Source organism: Lissotriton helveticus, chromosome 1_1 (assembly GCF_964261635.1).
Source record: "Lissotriton helveticus chromosome 1_1, aLisHel1.1, whole genome shotgun sequence".
Classification (NCBI taxonomy): Eukaryota; Metazoa; Chordata; class Amphibia; order Caudata; family Salamandridae; genus Lissotriton; species Lissotriton helveticus.
The window spans coordinates 204928085-204948234 of NC_136057.1; the positions used below are offsets into that span (position 1 = coordinate 204928085).

A 20150-nucleotide genomic window follows, 5' to 3' on the forward strand; every position below is an offset into this window, starting at 1 on the left:
TTGTCTCGCAGGTAGAGCTCAGCCCCCGGCTCCAGTTGGACCGCGAGTACCGGGAGCGTCTGCAGGAGATGTCCGAAGCCCATGAACGCCACCTGTCCGACATCCAGGAGAGGAACCGGGCCCTGGAGCTGCAGAGGGAAGGTGAGTCCAGGACGCACGGGTCAGTGAAGGTCGCTGGGTACCTTACCTGGCTATAAGGTAGTTAGTTCAGGGGAGAGCAATCCTTCAATGAAAAACCAGACTTGTGGAGGCTGCAGTGCTGGGTCTGCACAGAGAAGGAAATGATGTCACTTAAAGAAGTCATAATAAATGGTCAGTCAATGAAAACTTTATTTGGTTATCATAACCATAAGGCAAAATACTGAAGATAAAAATAATTGATTAAAAATAGTTACAACATTTTTTAAATTGGATTACATATAAAAGCATTTCGAAGAAATATATATTTTTACAATTCATGCGATGACTTCCAACTCATTTGTAGCCTATCTCATTTTTGTATTGTCCACCATTCGTAGGAAATTGTCAATCCAGGTGATTAGCTTAACCCCTCGACAGATTAAAATAGTTGATTTCCCCCCCCAGCCAGCAAGTTACGGTTTGTCTACAAGTACGTATATTGAGTTCTTTTAAAATTGGTTTTAAAAGTCTCATTCTTGCTGCTTTCACTATGGGACAGACACACACCAAGTGATATGAAGATTCTGTATGATATCCGCATAAACGGCAAGTTGCATTTTGGAATTTTCCTTTCCATGATAGTCACAAATCATTGGTTTCATATTCTCCAAACCGATACAGCATAAAACTCCTTTTCAGGAACAATCGAAAATGTGTCACTAAGTAGGCTTGAGGTTTTGGTATGACATAAGAGTTTATAACTGACCAGGAGTGTTTGCGTTTTACCAATAATCTTTTGTCTTCAAAAAGGGACAGATTTTTTGCAGCACTATTACACCCTTTATTGAATGCCACCCTTTCCATCTTACTCCAACTTACATCATCCAAATGACGTAACTTAAAGAAGTCATAATAAATGGGTTTCTTACACTGCAGTTTATTATACAGACACATCTGTGATGCAGATTGTGGTTTGCTGTGATGCAGATTGTGCTGTTTCTGGACGCTGTGATGCAGGTTGTGCTGTTTCTGGTTGTTGTGATGAAAGTTTTGCTGTTTCCAGTTGCTGTGAATCACTGGTGCTATTGTCGTCCAACTCAGGGTTATATAATTGAGCGACCTAAGATGGACAAAAGTTTTGTGGCCTTACTATGATTTGTACTCTACAGATGACACGAGGTCAGCACCAGATGTGCTTCACTCGCTGAGGATTCTTGGCAGAAGCAAACCTCTAGAGAACTTTTATTAGAACAATAAATATGGGGGCCATATTATCAAGAAAGGGCGATACATTATCGCCGCTTTTATCGCAGGAAACTGCCGCTAAAGCGGCGATAATGGGCTTGATAATATGGCCTTGTGAATTCCCATAGAAGCCCAGGTTAACACCAGTCTGTCATAGATCAGACTGTAGGGCAGTAATCACAGGGATGCATAACTTTCATCGTCGATATTTAAGTAGCATTTTGGTGCTTTTGTGATGGTGACGTGCTTCCAGCGTAATACGCGTAAAGTGGCGAGAACACATTGAGGGTGTCTCATTTAGAACGGATTAGAGTTCCAGCGGCCCAGACCTGTGCCAGGAAACGTCTGGGCATCAACAGGTGGTGTGCCCTCCTAGCTCCCATCAATGCAAGTGCTTTACATGGGCACTGATCCGCTAACAGCAGTATGGGGCTTCAGCTTCATTTGTGCCCGTGTTTGCCGATGCTGAGCACCGGCATTTGTTTTTGAGAGTACATCACGTTGTGGGGCTCTGAGCCTGTTTTTTTAGCACAGCACAATTGTTTAGCAATTCAGGGGCAGATTTACAAGCCCCTTGCCCCACTTTTGCGTCACTTTTTCCATGTTAAAAGTGACGCAAAAGTGGCGCAAGTGGCTTGTAAATCTGCCCCTCAGTGTATTAAAAAATGCTAAAACCTGCACTTTCAGACCACTCACACAGCTTGAGGTGATCTGCAATAGTCCAAAATGTCACACTTGATTAGGTGTGATGGTTAGTAGGTAATTGTGGCACTTCCATTCTGCAGGAGGGGCAGAAGCTGTGGGTGGTACCGCTGTAGGGGAATACTTTGGCACTGGCCCTGGCCTCCTAAGATATCTACCTCCCAACATTCAGACCCTCTTCAATTACTTCAAAGAAAAAAAACAAGTAGAACAACAGCTCTTCTCTTGGCCATCATAGATAGATACATTTTCTCTTCCTACCCTCTGAGGGCCTTGTTTACATATCTGTGATTGGCTCATACGTCGTTCAAACTCCTTTATCAATTGAAAAAGGTTGCGGGTGTTTCCTGATGATAATAAGCAGGCCTCGGAAGTTGGGTGAGAAACATCTTGGGGCAGATTTATGAAGGCCTTGCGCCGCCGCTGCGTCACTTTTTCCCATGTTAAAAATGACGCACCGGCGGCGCAAGGCCTTCATAAATCTGCCCCCTTGTATTTTCAGTGGCCTCATTGTTGCTAAGGCTAACTGTTTCATAGGTAGTGGAGAGGTGTGGTGCAGCGGCCAGGGCAGCTGCCTTCGGAGCACAGGGTTCATGGTTTGATCCCCGGATCTGGTGGCAGCTCAGGACCAGGTGACACTGGGCAATAGCTCACTTAATTTCCACGACGGCCCCCAGCGCCTTGAGACTCGTAAGGGTGAGTAGTTTGCGCTTTACTAATATGTATTTACATTTACAGGTAATTGACAGAACGTTCTAGAGATGGTCTGCTGCTCAGCCAGTTCTAGAGCGGGAAAGTCTTGTTTTCTGTTTGAAACAGTGCGTCAAACCTGTGTAGCAGAAAGAGACACAGCACAGCCAGGTTTAGAGGTTCTAAGGGGGTCTACCTTCCATTGGATGTATGATTGGATGAGGATGTAGCCTAACGGCTAGAGTGGTGGCAGGGCACACTCAGCATCCAGTGATTCTGGGCAAATCACTAAATCTCCCCGTGCCTAACACAATTAATGTGTTCGTCTGCAATGCAACTGGTGCTCATGTTAAGTGCTCAGATACCTTTGGGTCAAGTTTGTGCTGTATAAAACTTTGGAAAAAATAAATGCTTATAGATCACCCTTTTGCAGTGCTTCCCTGGGCTCTCTAGTCAATGGAGGTTAGAAACCATTCAACAAGGGCGTTTGTGTTGAACGGGGAAGAGGGTCCCCAGCACAGAATGGCACAGATTATGAACAGAACTTCTCATGTGTATTTACTTTGTTCCAAATTACTTTTCTATTCTTTGTAGTTTTTTCTGTCAAGTCAATAAGTCTTTGCCTTGCCACCTTGAACTTATTCTGTGAAAATGGTGTCTACTGTGATCACGTTGTTCTACAGTGGTGAGGGTGACCACCAGCAATCATGGTTCCCAACAAGGATCATGGTGTCTAGGAGAGATCCTGGTGCTCAGCAGGGACCCTCTTGGCCAAAAAGGACCGTAGCGCCCAACAGGGATCTTTGTAACCAACAGTGATCCTGGTGTCCAACAGGAATTCTCATACCCAACAGGGATCCGGTGCTCAACAGGGATCCTCGCACCCAACAGGGATCCCAGTGTCCCACAGGGATCCTCATACCCAACAGGGATCCAGGTGCTCAACAGGGATCCTCGCACCCAACAGCGATTCTCATACCCAACAGGGATCCTGGTGCCCAATTGGGATCCTGGTGCCCAACAGGGATCCTTGTACCCAACAGGGATTCTGGTGCCCAATAGGGATTCTGGTGCCCAATAGGGATCCTGGTGCTCCACAGGGATCCTGGGGCCCAACAGTGATCCTGGTGCCCAACAGGGATCCTGGTGCTCGATAGGGATCCTGATGCATAACAGGGATCCTTGTACCCAAAAGGGATCCAGGTGCTCAACAGGGATTAATGTGCATAGCAGAGACCATGTTGCTCAGCAGTGACAATGGCGTGTGCTTGTACTTCTGGCAGTTCTCCAAGGCCCAAACAAATGTGATGTCTGTTGGCATTACTACCCTAGATCAAGTGATGCAAAGGTCACAGATGCAGGTGCATGAATGATTCCTATCTCTTATGGAGATGAACTGAAGGTAGGAACCTTCTCTTCTAGTCCTGCATCCACACACTTGTTTGAGGTGGAATCCACCAGCAATCCTCCTCTCAAGATTTCTCCTACTGAAATCCCACACCTAACAAGAACCGTCCAAGCCAGTCTTAAGATGAATGAACGTGTTGGGTACCAGAGACCATTAACAACAGCTATCATTTTACTTCCATAAGCAGACCAGTGTTGATGTGATGTAAGTATTCAGTAGACTGTTCTTCAGCACTAAGCTCCGCTGCCTCTTGTCTAGGTTTGCCCTATACAGGCACATATATACATTTATATATAATTGTATACAAACATACATGTGTAAAGTCCAGACCAGAGCCGTTCCACCACTTCCTGACCCTGAGCTACTCCGGAGAGTCTACCTCTTCAGTACAGAAGCCTTTTGACGCATCCTTTGTTGCAGCGTACTCAACAAGTCCAAGAGAAAAAGGCATTTTTGGAGGGTCACTTACAATTTTGGCGGCTGGCATCCTCACACAGGACATCCACAGTCCAATAGAGTTCAAAGGAGCATTCTTCAATGTGAGACAGTGATACACAAACATAAGTGAAAATAGCTGTAAGAGACAAACATTGCAGGCCAAATTAAAATGTCCTACTGTTCACTTAGGGGCATACTTATCATCGTGTTGCATTGCCCTTGCGCTACACAATGGGGTGTAAGGGCAATGCAACAACAAAGTCAGATTTACCAAGCCAGGCAGGCCGCCTTGCGGGGCCTTACATGGCTTGATAAATCTAGAGTAACGCAGTGCGGTGCAAAGCGCGGCGTTACGTTACTCTGCTCCAGACAGGCGTTCCATGGGTGGAGCGTGGGTGTTCCAATGCATTACCCATGATTTTGACGCATTCCCAGATTTACCATTAGTGGCAGACCTGGGAATGCCTCAAAATGCTACGACTCCCCAGGCGAGGCATAACGAGGAGAGATATCTTTATAAAAGAGATTTTTGCAAGAAGGAGGGAATGGAAACGCGTATAAGCAACACATGGATCTCCGAGGATGGGTTTCTTCAGCTCTTAACTTTGTAGCCAAATGGGCAATTCTGGGTCAAACTCTTTCCAAGAAATTCCACAAGGTGATCTGCTGTGGCAACTTCTGAACTCTCAGTGGTATGGTGTAAGTAGGTAGAGGGCTTTTTACCATTAGTTAAGGAGGTCTGGAGACAATTAGACTAATCTTCAGGTTACAAGGCACATTATAATGTCAAGTTTTTGTTTTAAATGCAAAAAGGCCATTGATTTTATATAAAGTTCAGGTAACCTCAGTAAACCACGTGGTCTAGCCCCCTTCCTCGCTTTACTTTTCAAAATGTCGTAAACACCCTCTCCCAAGTCTGTTTTTCACTTTCTTTCATTTTCCTACCCTGCCCATACCTAGTAACTTATCAAGGGGCAAGTTAGACAAATTTACACAGATCATACAATCCCAACCCTTGCAACACAGAACTGTTGTTTAGGTTTCTCATCAGTCAAGAAGCACAGCATATATCTAACAATCAAACAAAACAAGTTGGTTTCTCTCTTTGTAATTTTTATTTATTCTAGTTTATTCAGAAGTATCTTCAGAACAATACTTAAAGCCAACACGTGTTTAGGCCTACAGGGCTGTTCTCAAAACCCATTCAAGAAATTCTAACCGTTAGCAAACTTCCTTAAATTACTAAAAATGAAAAGTTAGTACTTGGTACAAAAGATAAGTGTATTTTCTGAAAAATAACAAGCATGTATGTGTACAAAGTGAAGCTTATTTGTAAAAAGTGTATTTACGTAGAACGACTCGCTTACGTTTTGATGGTGAAAGTAGTCTATTTTTATAAAGTCACCTGCTGATCTTTGGAGATACACTGATTGCATTTTTAACATCTGTTTGAAACATTATACTGTGGAGGGACTCTGTGTTTGTGGCTTCTTATAGCCTGTGAGTAAATAGTTTTTTGTTATGTGTAACACATGCATGGTAGGATCCGAAACACATTCAGGGTTTGTTAAAAAAATGTAATTGTGCTGTGCTTCTTGATTGTTGAGAATTGAAGGTACCATTTGTCCCAACACCCACTGGGATCAGGGTGTTTCCAGAATAGCACCCATGCTCAGTACAAGAAAGAGATTGAACACTCAGGGCCTCGGATTCTAGCTCTATATGTTGTTGGAACAGAAAAGTCCTGTGTATGGCAATTGATGTGTACCCCTGCCCTAAGTGACTGGATCCCTAATGCTGATCTTTGTTGTCATATGCAAACATGGATCATGCATTTGCAACATGACATAGGCCTATCTCATGAATTGCGGTTTTGTTGAACCAGGAAGGGCGCCGAAAGCACTACCCTCATTAGTGATGGCAGGCGAACACCTTCACCAGGAGCTAATCAGCACAAGCGTGGTGGTAGCAGTGTACTGTGTAGTGATCAGTAGTAGTAGACAGGTCCTTTCTAACCTGTATCACTGTTGAGAGGTCTACAGGCTCACTTACTTTTACACTTCCTCTGTTTTGTGCTGAACTCGCCCCTTTGCCTACATCGGTTGAATGTAAACTGATGCGCAGCGCAGGATTAGTGACTGTGCTGGTTGTATGTGCACCTGGGAAGGATACACTATTGGTATAGAGCAGGGCAGGGCTGTGCTGTGCGTGCATGATGAGTGCATGTACTCGGTGTATGTCTACCTGTGAGTGGTACATGACGGATGTAGTGCTGTGGGGTGCGTGTATGGTGAGTACTATTCATGAAGGATGTAATGTTGTGCAGCATGCACATGGTGAATGTGTGTGCTGGGTGTATGTGTGTCTACATGTGGCACAATCACAATACAGAAAGGCTACAGTGCTTTGCAGCATATGCAAAGGGGAAGTGTGTGCTGAGTGCCTACATGCTTGTGGTCGTTCTTTGAATGAGTAGAGTTAGAAATAAAATACTTCTTTTAAAAAATAAAATAAAAGTGAGTATTTGATTGCTGCGCGCTCTTCGAGGTGTTAACCCATTTCTGCAAATCTGTATCCACCCCCCACCTCGGTCTACCACTGAGAGTCAAGTGCAGAAGAGGTACTTGGGCCAGTTGCTCAAGATCCATAGAATGCTGGGCTAATAGGGCCCGATTCACAGAATGAATTTAAGACTCAATCCTAAACTTACTACTATTTTGGTATTCACAGAATGCACTTACTACTTTTGACATTCACAGAATGAACTTACTACTTTTGGTATTCACAGAAGTTAGGATTTTGTCTTAAGTTTGTCTCAGGACAGACTTAAGGCAGACGTAAGTAAGGATTTTGTATTAAGTCTCTTTTAAGACAAACTTAAGACAAAATCCTAACTTCTGTGAATACCAAAAGTAGTAAGTTCATTCTGTGAATGCCAAAAGTAGTAAGTGCATTCTGTGAATACCAAAATAGTAGTAAGTTTAGGATTGAGTCTCAAGTTCATTCTGTGAATCGAGCCCAGAGTGCTTTAAACATATGTTAGAAATGCACACATATTATCTCAAACGATCAGCCTGTCGTTTAATTGATATACACTGATTACACCATGAAAAGCTGAGCTCTTCATTTGGAGGAAATACACTTTTTTTCAAACAAGCTTCATTATGTACATGGAAAAGCTTGTGATCTTTTTGAAAATACACAATTTTGTGGTCCCAAATACTAATAACTTTGATTTTTAGTAAATACTCCCATTCCCCTTACATAACAAGCTTGACCTTTTATGAAGAAGCACATACTTTGCCTTCGATAGGTATTCTTTTTAACTTTTGCTAATGCATTAATGGAGGCCCCAGGTGATATCCACTGGAGATCAGAGTCTGTAATAAGACTGTTGATTGCTTCTTGGTTTAATGTGAAGGTTAAGGTTTACGTCATAATCTCTTCAGGTTCTAAGGAGGGCTTTTTACGGGTCCTCCTCATGAGGATCCCCTTCAGAAAGGTACACATTGTATTCTGATACCTTCTGATCTTGTCCCAGACATCCGCAGACGACTCTCTGCCTTTGCCAACCAAGGCTCCTCCACCTCCCACATCGAGCAGATGCTGCTGGAGCTCAAGACTCAGGAAGAGAAGAACCAGCTGGCCCTGGACGCCTTGAGGGACCAGATCGGGCTCATCCAGGCAGATTCCAGGTAAGACTGTGGAGAGGGGAATATTTCACCAGAAGGTACCACTTGTTAGCATTTAGCTGCAGTTAACTGGGAATTCTTTCCCATATCCATCCACCAACGCATCCATCCACCCACCCACTCACCCTTCCATCCACCTACACCTCCACCCACCCACACATCCACTCATCCATCCACCCTTCCATCCATCCATCCATCCATCCATCCATCCATCCACCCATCCATCCATCTTTTTACTTTCCCTTCTTTAATTTCACCTTTCCTTTTTTCTACACACATTTCCTTTTTTCTAACCACTTTCCTTTCTTTCACCTGTTCCTACCAGTGTTTTTAGGTCTCGCCTAGGCAGCGCTTGCGCTGTCTCTTCGAGACCAGCTGTATTCAGGATATGAGCATAAAGCTCTGCCCATCTTTTTAATTGGCTCCTGTCCCTGTCCTTTGTAAATTGGGTCTTTTCATGGGTCAATAGGCTTAGTAGTCCCTCCTTAGTACCGCCTTATCTTTTCTTGTAACCTCCTATGAGGACACCCCCTGTTACATGTGTTGTTACTCCCTAAGTTTTAATTATAGCCTCAGAGCACTATTTTCTTAACCGCATGCGTGCGGGCGGAATTCCGCTCGCACGCTGAGATTTGCGGTATCGCATGTTACGTGACGAGCTGGGCTCGTCATGAGCGTGCGAGGAGGCTACCTCATGACGAGCCCAGCTCGTCATGAGCGTCGAAGGGGTTAAAGGGTTTAAGGCAGGACACAGGCTAGGTCCTAGGCAAGGTTGGCAGTGGTTACTTTACTTGCTAGCACATCTCACATTTATATGAGACCTTCTATAAATTTCCCTTCATCAGCTTCATCAGCTCCACACAGAGTACAACCTAATCCGGAATTAATAATTCTTTTGTCACATTTCAAAGCTACTAATTGTATATATGGACATAGCTATTTGAATGTACTTGTGGCACTGTTTTGCATGCAATGCAATTTTGGTAGGGTGGATTTACCATATCTTCTGCAGGGTGCAGTATCATATGTGACCAGAAGAGGTCCTTTGAGACCTCTTTTGTCCACATATGGTACTGCACCCTGCAACATGGCTAGGTAAAAAACATTGGCAGTTATAATGTCAATAACTCCAACTCCAACAAATGCCAGACCAATTGAATTTCCAATGCATTTGTTAAAGTTGGAGCTTTGGCGTTGAAAATGACAATTTTTTTTTAACTTTTGCCTTTTTAGGTCCAATCTAGAGTCAGAGCGTATGTGCTGCTCTGCGAGGCATGCTGTATTGCAGTATGTACTTGTAGCCCCGCCCACTCTTCACCCTTATTTGTCATTGGCTTGCGTCAATGTCCTTCATAAATGCTGGATACTGATTGGTTCGTAGGCTTGTTAGTCCCCTCTTAGTACCTCCTTGTCTTCATTTGTAACCTCCCATGAGTACTGGCCCTTTTACTTCGGTTGTTAGACGTATGCTTTAATTAGACCCTGGGAGCACTATTTTCTTCATTGGCTTTTTTCTGCCTGCTGTTGCAGGACAGACACGCTCACTCTCTCGCTCTCACACAACGCTTTTAAAAAAATGAAATCAGCACGGCCACTTCAGATGGAATATTGGCAGACATGCTTTTCCTTTACCTGAACATGGGCGTGCTTGTTTTGCTATAGTGGATTGTCAGCTGTCCATTGATGTCACCGTGGCCTTACAACTTTAAACATATAATTGCTCGTATTTCAAGCAGCTGTGTACTGTTGTGCTTAGGTAGTTTAGGATGCTCACTAGGGACTTCTAGGAGTAGCTTGCGGTACTGTGCCTAGACATGCAGTCCTGGTGCCTTGCTCACTGGGGACCTCTAGGAGCAGCTTGCGGTACTGCACGGAGACTTGAAGTGTTGGTGCCTTGCTCACTAGGGACCTCTAGGAGAAGCTTGCGGTACTGCACGGAGACATACAGTGTTGGTGCCTTGCTCACTAGGTACCTCTAGGAGCAGCTTGCGGTACTGCACTGAGACATGCAGTGCTGGTGCCTTGCTCACTAGGGACCTCTAGGAGCAGCTTGCGGTACTGGACTGAGACATGCAGTGCTGGTGCCTTGCTCACTAGGGAGCTCTAGGAGTAGCTTGCGGTACTGCACCCAGACATACAGTGCTGGTGCCTTACTCACTAGGGACCTCTAGGAGCAGCTTGCGGTACTGGACTGAGACATGCAGTGCTGGTGCCTTGCTCACTAGGGAGCTCTAGGAGTAGCTTGCGGTACTGCACCCAGACATACAGTGCTGGTGCCTTACTCACTAGGGACCTCTAGGAGCAGCTTGCGGTACTGCACTGAGACATGCAGTGCTGGTGCCTTGCTCACTAGGGACCTCTAGGAGCAGCTTGCGGTACTGGACTGAGACATGCAGTGCTGGTGCCTTGCTCACTAGGGAGCTCTAGGAGTAGCTTGCGGTACTGCACCCAGACATACAGTGCTGGTGCCTTACTCACTAGGGACCTCTAGGAGCAGCTTGCGGTACTGGACTGAGACATGCAGTGCTGGTGCCTTGCTCACTAGGGAGCTCTAGGAGCAGCTTGCGGTACTGGACTGAGACATGCAGTGCTGGTGCCTTGCTCACTAGGGAGCTCTAGGAGCAGCTTGCAGTACTGCACCTAGACATACAGTGCTGGTGCCTTACTCACTAGGGACCTCTAGGGGCAGCTTGCAGTACTGCACTGAGACATACCATGCTGGTTCCTGGTTCACTACGCAAGCATTTGCAATGCACTAGTTCTCACATTACTGAAAGTATGAGCTATTGCGTTGCATTATTATTTGCAGCGCCGGTACCTCAATCTATCACTAATGCGAGACCTATTGCATTGCAAATGCTTGTTCTTATCCAGGGGCGTAACACAGGCCCCCGCAGCCCCTGCGTTGCGGGCGGCCCGCGCTCCCGGCCCTCACTTACGACTTCATTATGAATTGAATGGTTATGGTGCGCGTTGCGCGATGTGCAGTTCGCATGGCACTCTTAATAAACAACTGCTGCACATGCGTGCCCTGGGGCCCCTGAGGCTCTCTTAATAAATAGTGAGGCTCTTTATAATAAATGGTGGGTGGGTGCGCGCAGTTGCTTCCGCAACGCGTGTGCGCGTTACCAATCATGCCCTGATTTTAATTTGTCCTGGCATACGCACTGAGCGCACGCAATTAAAAGTGCGTTTGAAGCATCCCAAGAAGACCCAGCCACGCAGCCGCTCCTACGCAGGACTGTCGAAGTCCATCACCATCGGCCATAATTTAAATTCATTTTTTGCTTCCTGGCCCCTGCCTGGCTATCCTTGCCCTGCCCCTGCCCTGCTGCCTACCCGTCCTGCTCGGATTGCTCGTGCCTATCTGAAGAAGCTGCACGCTAGGCTCAGCCCCAGCCCTCAGGTCAGGTGAGTCAGAGTCTGCGCTGCGTCTGAGGCCGAGCCTAGTTGCAGGAGTGTCCGTGGCGTGGGTGGTGGCGAGGACCGTCGGACTGAGTCTCAGTGGGTGGCGGGGGCTGTTAATGCCCCCTGAGACTGTCCTTGTGAGCGGGTGGCTCGAGAATTGCGCTACAGAATATGTCAGGAAGCAACTTAAGTTATGGTTCCTGCACCCAAAAGAGTGTTGCAGCAGTCATATTAGTGTCTGAGCCTACACGGGTGCAACAGCAATTGCATTCCACACCCTGGAACAACACTACATCACAATACGGAAAGGCACAGATAAGATAGATGCACCTCCAGCTTCCCCCGCTCATAAACCTGCTCATGCTGCGAGGTTTTAATAACTGGTTTGAAGTTCGCAGCAGTGATGCACAAAGTGCATGCCGAGAACGCGCTTTTGGATTTCTTTTTTAACAAAAAACACGTCTAACAATTCTCGTGGAAATAGGATGCTGGGAATTAAAAAACAATAAAGGCAGGCAATCAGCACCCCGCAGCATCTACTGCCAAATTACCTAAGCTAAGAAAAAAAGGTAAAATCATCGTGATAATATAAATCCATTTCTAATACTATTGTGACTTTGGTACATCACGGAGCTTTTTAGTGAAAATACAGTGGGAAACAGTTGTACGAAATAAGATTTGTTTTAAATACAATTGGGATATATTTTCTTTGGAAAAGTATGTCCAGGGTACTATATCATGTACTTCAACATGTTCCAGTTAAATGTCAAGGAAGTGCACATACTCTGTCAACACGCAACATACTGGTCTGAAGCATGAACACCTGTGCCTTTGCATAAACTTGTGTGCACACTTCAGTTTGCACACTCGCAGCAGCGTTTCTGTGATCTGTTTACCCGATCATACTGTGCACACATATACCCCCTGTTCTGATTTGTCAGGTGCGCAGATTGGTATTTCTTTTTAGCAGTTATTGCACATTTTATAAAGCTGTGCCTATGTGAGAATGCTAATAAGAAACATGTTTTTCAATAATTCAAAGCAGTGCTTGTTTTTTTCTGATTTCCAGATAGAATCAACTGCATATAGGGTCACCCACTAATAAAATATGACCAAATGTTCAAAACAAAACAGAATGCATGTACACAAACTGATGAAAAGGCTTGCAAAAACGCAGAACGGCGACTGGCTGTGTGTTTAAACAGATGTGTATATTCTCATTTTTATAATGGTGTGAGACATTTATGATACGGTCCATGCATGTCTCACAAACACCAGGCTCTGCACTCTGGGGATAGACAGACTAGCTGGGCAGTTTGGGAAGAATCCAGTCATATGGTGGAGGCACACTGTGCTTTGGAACAAGGGAGACTGCTTTGAGTACCTCAAGAACATCACAAAAATCTTTATAAAGATAAACTGTATGCCAGTGCGTTGCACTGAGCACGCTGCTAAACCTGGGCACTGGAATCATGCGATTTTGTGGCTGCAGCATTTCTGCATAGTAATGGAATTGCCGCATTTGCAACATAATCCACCATCTACTGCATAATCTGCAGAGTTTAACTAAAAAGATTTGGTTTTATCTCAAACGGGTCAAAAGTTTCTAAAAATGCAGGCCATGAGGCACAGGGTCAGACTTATTTGCATATGGCCATGTCTGAACGGAGGTGGCAGAGTGGGCTAAAGAACGGTGATGGATCAAACCCAGATCTTTTGACTGGGTGTGAGTGTTTGATTGGTTCAGATGCTCCGTCCATCACCACCCCCTTTTGTACCGCTTCTGGCCGCCATAAGTGTGGCAGTGTATGCTCAGACGTGAGTCCCTTGCTCACTTTGCCACTGGATTCAAGCAAGCCGGGCTGAAGACGGCTGTAATGCCAGAAACCGGTCCTCGGAAGCTTGTTTCCGGTCCAGGGAAGGCATGGCTTGGCGGTTCAGGCTGGACTGTTCCCATGAGGCACAGGGTCAGACTGATTTGCATATGGCCATGTCTGAACTGAGGTGGCAGAATGGGCTAAAGAACGGTGATGGATCAAACCCAGATCTTTTGACTGGGTGTGAGTGTTTGATTGGTTCAGATGCTCCGTCCATCACCACCCCCTTTTGTACCGCTTCTGGCCGCCATAAGTGTGGCAGGGTATGCTCAGACGTGAGTCCCTTGCTCACTTTGCCACTGGATTCAAGCAAGCCGGGCTGAAGACGGCTGTAATGCCAGAAACCGGTCCTCGGAAGCTTGTTTCCGGTCCAGGGAAGGCATGGCTTGGCGGTTCAGGCTGGACTGTTCCCATGAGGCACAGGGTCAGACTGATTTGCATATGGCCATGTCTGAACTGAGGTGGCAGAGTGGGCTAAAGAACGGTGATGGATCAAACCCAGATCTTTTGACTGGGTGTGAGTGTTTGATTGGTTCAGATGCTCTGTCCATCACCACCCCCTTTTGTACCGCTTTTGGCCGCCATAAGTATGGCAGGGTATGCTCAGACGTGAGTCCCTTGCTCACTTTGCCACTGGATTCAAGCAAGCCGGGCTGAAGACGGCTGTAATGCCAGAAACCGGTCCTCGGGAGCTTGTTTCCGGTCCAGGGAAGGCATGGCTTGGCAGTTCGGGCTGGACTGTTCCCATGAGGCACAGGGTCAGACTGATTTGCATATAGCCATGTCTGAACTGGGGTGGCAGAGTGGGCTAAAGAACGGTGATGGATCAAACCCAGATCTTTTGACTGGGTGTGAGTGTTTGATTGGTTCAGATGCTCCGTCCATCACCACCCCCTTTTGTACCGTATTTGATTGTCAGCACACATGGTAGTAGCAGGCTGCAGTGTTGGGGACTTCTGAATGAGAGACTGACTGAGAGAGTGCATGAAGTCTTATTATTCCATGTGTTAAAAGTGTCGCAGAGGGGACCAGGGTCCAGGCCACGGCAAAAAACAGGCGAGTGAATAGCATTGTAGGCCCCAGCCTGGTACTCCCACCAGCTCAGCCAACAGAGAAGAGTAGTGGCTGCTGTAAAGGGCCTACACAGCAGAGCTAGCCTACAAGATGGTTAAGGTCCCCAATATAAATTCTAGAATTGACAGGGTAGGCATCAAGGTGCGGAAAAAGAACTGAAGTGCACAACTGCTTCCAACACACTCACAAATGGAACACAGACAATTGACTTTGCCCAAATGCTGCACAAGCTGAGATGCTGCTCATTGGCCATGTAAAGCAGACTCTTGAAAACAATCTAGCCTCTGTCGCTTACTTACCCCTGTAATTAAGTTAGAAATCTGGCAGCCATCTTCGACTCTCAATTATCTTTCACCATTCAGGTAAACTCAATAAATAAAAAGATTGTTTCCCACTTCCAATGCCTCCGTGGATGCCTCCATTACTGCAAACTGAAGGCCACATCATAGTAGCGTCCCTCTCACATTTCAACTACTGTAGTTCAGTTCCATCGTAGTCCCAGATAAATCCTACTAAAAACTACAGAATCTTATTTTCTCTCCCAAAGAACGCCTCACAAGCCCAGGTGAGGTTGGAGTTTGGGCTAAACAACCAATGGTATACGAGGAAAAGGCATATACTGAAAGTGTGGAATAGAACAAAAAATGATCAGGACAATGAAATGTCGCGTTTATTGTGGCAAGAAGTAAAAAAAAAAAACTTAAATGCCTACTCCTACTTAAATAGTGCAATTGAAGAATTTGCTATAACACCCATTTGGAACACCACCATCGTACAGGACAGCTTCAAAAAAACAGTAAATAAACTTACCAACCATCTTTCCTTGATTAAGGATAAAGATATTCTTGTTAAACGAAATCATGCTCGGCCAATTGTTAATGGATTCAAACAAAAAAGGTCCAAAATTACTTGGAAAAATCATTGCCCAAGAAAAATAAACAAATCTTTATTTATGCTAGATTTGGCTGGTTTGTAGGCACATGTCACTTGCCACCATGGAAAAGATTAAATGATAATAAAGTTTGTAGACTATGTAAATTAGGACAAGAAAACATTCTCCACCTATTATGTCTTTGTCATTTGTCCGCATTTGGAAGCTGAAAGAAAGACTATACTTAAGAAACTGTTTAACATTCGTGGTGTAAGGACATGTAGGCAAGCCTATAGCTTCATTTTGTAAATCAATAACACCAAAAAACTGTTTTTAGATACCCTAATGTCTCCCTGACTGCAGAACCTGTTGATTTCCTTGAAGCCATATGTATCAATTAAAACCCTGCTGCTAGCTTTGAGGTAGGTTATGAGGGTCAGGTGCTTTAAACCAGCAGGTGGTAGAGTGATCGAGTAAGGGGGCCCCCTTACAGTACATTGCAGGGGCCCCCCTAAGGTTTCGTTACGCCACTGTTCTTATCTGTATTCTGTTTGCCCTGTTTACCGCTCTCTGTCCTTTCTTCCTCGCTGTAGTAGACTCTTTTAACAGTCCTGCACGCATACTCCCTTCCCATTTTCTTTCTAGGTTTCTGTCTGCAAACGTGTAGATAGGCTCAAAAAGGACAAATCAGAGTTTTAGGTGAACTCAGATTACCAGCTCCCCGATGTAGCTGCTAAAGTGGGGGTTCACAATGCCATTGCTAGCTGGTACTAATGTAGAGTCTAGTCTTTGGTGACATTGTCTTAAGATGCAGTCTAGTGCCTGAAAGGCCAAGCAGGAAGCCTCTTGCCAGGAACATGGATGACATAGAGGTGGAACAACCACTCAAAGTCACTCCATGCTCCATTTGCTGACCCTTGCTACTAATCATACAGGAACATCATCAGAGGATTGAGCCCAGCAGATGCTGCCTGCACAGTCAGCAAAGCCAAAGAGATGCACATAAACAAACCAGTGTTAATGATGATCTCATGGCTGAGCAGCTAATTTCTGCTGAAGCTCACACTTTACTACCGACAGCCCGAGGACACTTCCAGTGAGTGGGAAGTTTGCAGGGACAGGTAAAGTGTCTGTCCAGCCCATCTACCTAATAGTGATCGATTGAAACAGTGAGAACAACACAAATGGGCAGGATGAATGTGCCACTCTTTCTGAAATCAGCGGCTAGGATTTCGTATTTCACTTCTGTAAAGCCCAGGCTTTGAAGAGGAGGATGTATGGTGCTGTTCTCCCCTCTTCCAGGATGCCAGATATCTGAAGGAAGTGTGGGATGGCAGATGATGCACTACCATCTATCCTGCCTTCCCACGGTTTTACTTTGCCAACTTGTACCTTCCTGTGCCTCAGGTGGGTCAGCACAGACCTTCTGCAGACAGGTCTCTGTGTTGGCATCGATGCCAGTTGTACACCATTCCCAGCGGGTTATTGCAGTGGCAGATAAGGAAAGGCTTCCCGGAGCTCAGGTGGGGGCAGGTGTCAGGTTCACATATCGCTCTTTAATATTTGGGGTCAATCAGATGCAGTTTCAAAAGAAGGGGGCAACATGCCAGTCTTTCCTTTATTAAATGAGAAAAGCGAGGGAGCCCGAAGGATGGTGGATGAAGGTGAAGGACATCTCAGGGTTCCTGGTGATGTGCTACACAACTTGGGGTGCTCTTGTTGTCTGCAATGTCACGTGGAACTTCTTGATGGAAAACAACTCCATTATTGATAGTTTCCCAACTAAAATTTCACATGGATCACCACTTCCAGTACTTCCCCACTGAAAACCATTGTCCAGAGCTCGATCCCTTGGACCCAGCACTAGAAGTCGGGACTAATAGAGAGCAACAAGCAACACCTTTCCACTGGAAGCCTTCAGAGAGGGGCCATTGAAAGACCTCCACCCTGTTTGTCAAGTCTACCAGGACCACGTGTCACTGACAAAGCAAGAGGTTGCCTAATCCTCAAATACTTGTGAGATTAAACTTTTCATGACAGTAATACCTAAGTGCTTCCAAGCACTGTCCCTTTCTGATTGCTGACCAGATAACCATCAGGAACAATGTATTCTGTTTTTTTCTAAAAAAAGAGCCAACTTATGACACCCAGCAAAAGAGGCACACCAACCCGGTGTCCACAAGGCAACATACGTATAAGTAATCTAGCGGGAAGGTTATCTAGATGTGCTGTTGTGCTGAGATTTATAGACTGGATGACCTTGATAATATTGCTGGGTTCAAAGAAGTAAGAGATCTACATAAGAGTCAAATCCCTACATATTACCCTCTGACTCCATCCTCTTAGGGCATACAATCTGGACTGCTCTTATCAAGCGGTACATCGTCAGCCTTTTCCAGTTCAGATCTTATATTGAAACTTCATTACCTACTTTAAGCATTCATGTTCCTGGGTACGTCACAGCTCTACATACGCCGCTGGAAAGGGATGTGCCCTAAAATGTTGTATTGTCTTGTACAAAGAGATCACATCACAATCAGGCAACAATCACTCAACAAGCAGACTATAAAAGTGAACAATCATAAATGCTGGAAGTCTTTAACATGGACACATTATTAATCAGTAAGAAAATTGCTCGCTCCCACATAAAAAAATTGGTTGTAGGCACACATCTGGTGGTGAACGAACATTTAGATGAAACATAAAATTCATATGGAACTTTACCAAATAGTTTTGCAGCGTTGGTCATGAATAATAACTAGAATTGACCATTTAGTACTCAGAAATCTAGCACAACATCCTCCACATTTCAATGAGTCAGATTGAGTGTCACACTTCCAGTTGCAGCCTGTATTGCAGAGCAGTGCTCCTCTCTTAGGGCTTGGGGATCTTTAGCAGGATGTTACAGCTGACCTGCTCCTTTCTTATCTCTTTCCCATTGTGCATATCAATGCACAAGCAGCAGAGTTGTGAATGTATTGTTGCAGTAATTCACATTCTCTAATCTTTGCTTTGTGGACAACACCAGCTCAATTCCCAAAGGATATATAAGATCAGGAGAACTGCAGGCCGGGACAGAAAAGATGCCACAATTGTGTTCCGTGTTCTCAACAAATTCACAAAGGAGACTCGCTTGGTGCTGGTGCTGTTCGACCCACCAACAGAGAAGCAAGGAATTCTCTGGAGCATGGAGAGGAAGTAACGTCAGTGCATTCCAACCTCTTTAACATTCCAACCTCTGAGGGCAGGAACAAGAACAGCCGGTTCTGCACAGTCTAGAAACTTGCATTGAAGGTTGCCTAAGATGAATGAACTTGTATTGACATGTTCAAGCCAGACCTTCAGAAAGAAAGGGTGACTGCGCCTAGTAGCCACGGTCCCCCCTGGGCTTGATTTGACAAGTGTCTCCTTAAGAAGGTTCCAGATAGGAAGAATAAACCAGAAGGGGTAAATAACCTTCTTGGCCATCTCATAGTTCTTGACTGAAGATAAAGATTAGTACTGAATTCATTAGCAACAGCCAAGCTTGGGTATCTAGAAGTAGACCCAGTAGGTGTTCCAACTACTAGAAGCAAAAACCGGGGACCAAAATTGAAGCAGGTGGGTGAAGAATACTCCAAAAAACAAGGGAACACATTTTTTACTACACGTCCATCACTTGGAAATGCCTCCTTATATGCAATTCAAACAGGAACTGATATCATAGGAAAAGACTCTACTTCATCTTCATCATATAACATTCAATGGAAACACCCCATCTTAGACGGGGTGCATTATAAGGCTAGTCCAGACCGCTTTGCTGAATTTCATGGTATCCGTGTGGCGTATGGAGGAGAAGCCTAAGTTTGACATCCTTTGCCCTATGCTGAATTCTGCACCCCAGCCACCACCCGTTGTAACTGGTGCTTCGTACAGCTCACATAACACCCCTCTGTGGGACTTTGAGCAAGGAGACACCAGTGCGGTCTAGGTGGTGTGGATGCTTAACCACACACTGATTGTGGTGTCCTGCAACATCCTGCTCCAGAGTTCAAGGTATGCGCATTTTCACTCCTGGACACGTGTACACTCAGTATTTGGCATCGGCACAGTTCTCTACATGTGTAACAAGTAGTCATATTCAAAATGTATTTTTTAATTAGTTAACATCATTAGAAAAAAAGAGAAGAAAAGTGCATAATTTAAAATAGTATGAAATCACCAACAGATTGAACCTTCTCATACAGAAAGTAAAGTACATGATGAAACCTGCCTCTTTATGACAATTTGCACATATAAAACTTTTTTTTGAAGACCATCATATCTCAACCATTTCAGCTACCAGAAGCTGTGAATCTCATTCATTGTTTAGAACAGACAAACGGGCTCTGTCGTCTCATAATCAAAGTAGTCCGAGCAACCATTTTATTTGGATAGAGTTTAACAGCACATCTATCTGTCGGAACCTCTTACAAAAAGATACATGCAATGAACTTCACAGGAGTACATTTCTCTACCTCATGAAACTGATGGCTTGGTGTATCATTCTGCCTCGTAGGAAATGCTTCCATTGCAATGTATGAGGTGCATTGTCTTCAGCATGTGATAGGAACCGTTCAGTGAACTCAGAAGCCATCTTCAAACAA

General features: G+C 45.0%; 1 protein-coding gene across 1 annotated transcript in view; it reads left to right on the forward strand.

Annotated features, from left to right (window-relative positions):
- Nucleotides 1-20150, forward strand: part of LOC144768532 (coiled-coil domain-containing protein 17-like) — a 97809-nt gene that overhangs the window by 42336 nt on the left and 35323 nt on the right. Inside the window, exons 3-4 of the mRNA XM_078652285.1 lie at nt 12-141; nt 8145-8298. Coding sequence (XP_078508411.1) covers nt 12-141; nt 8145-8298 — 284 coding nt within the window. The remainder of the gene's footprint in view (nt 1-11; nt 142-8144; nt 8299-20150) is intronic.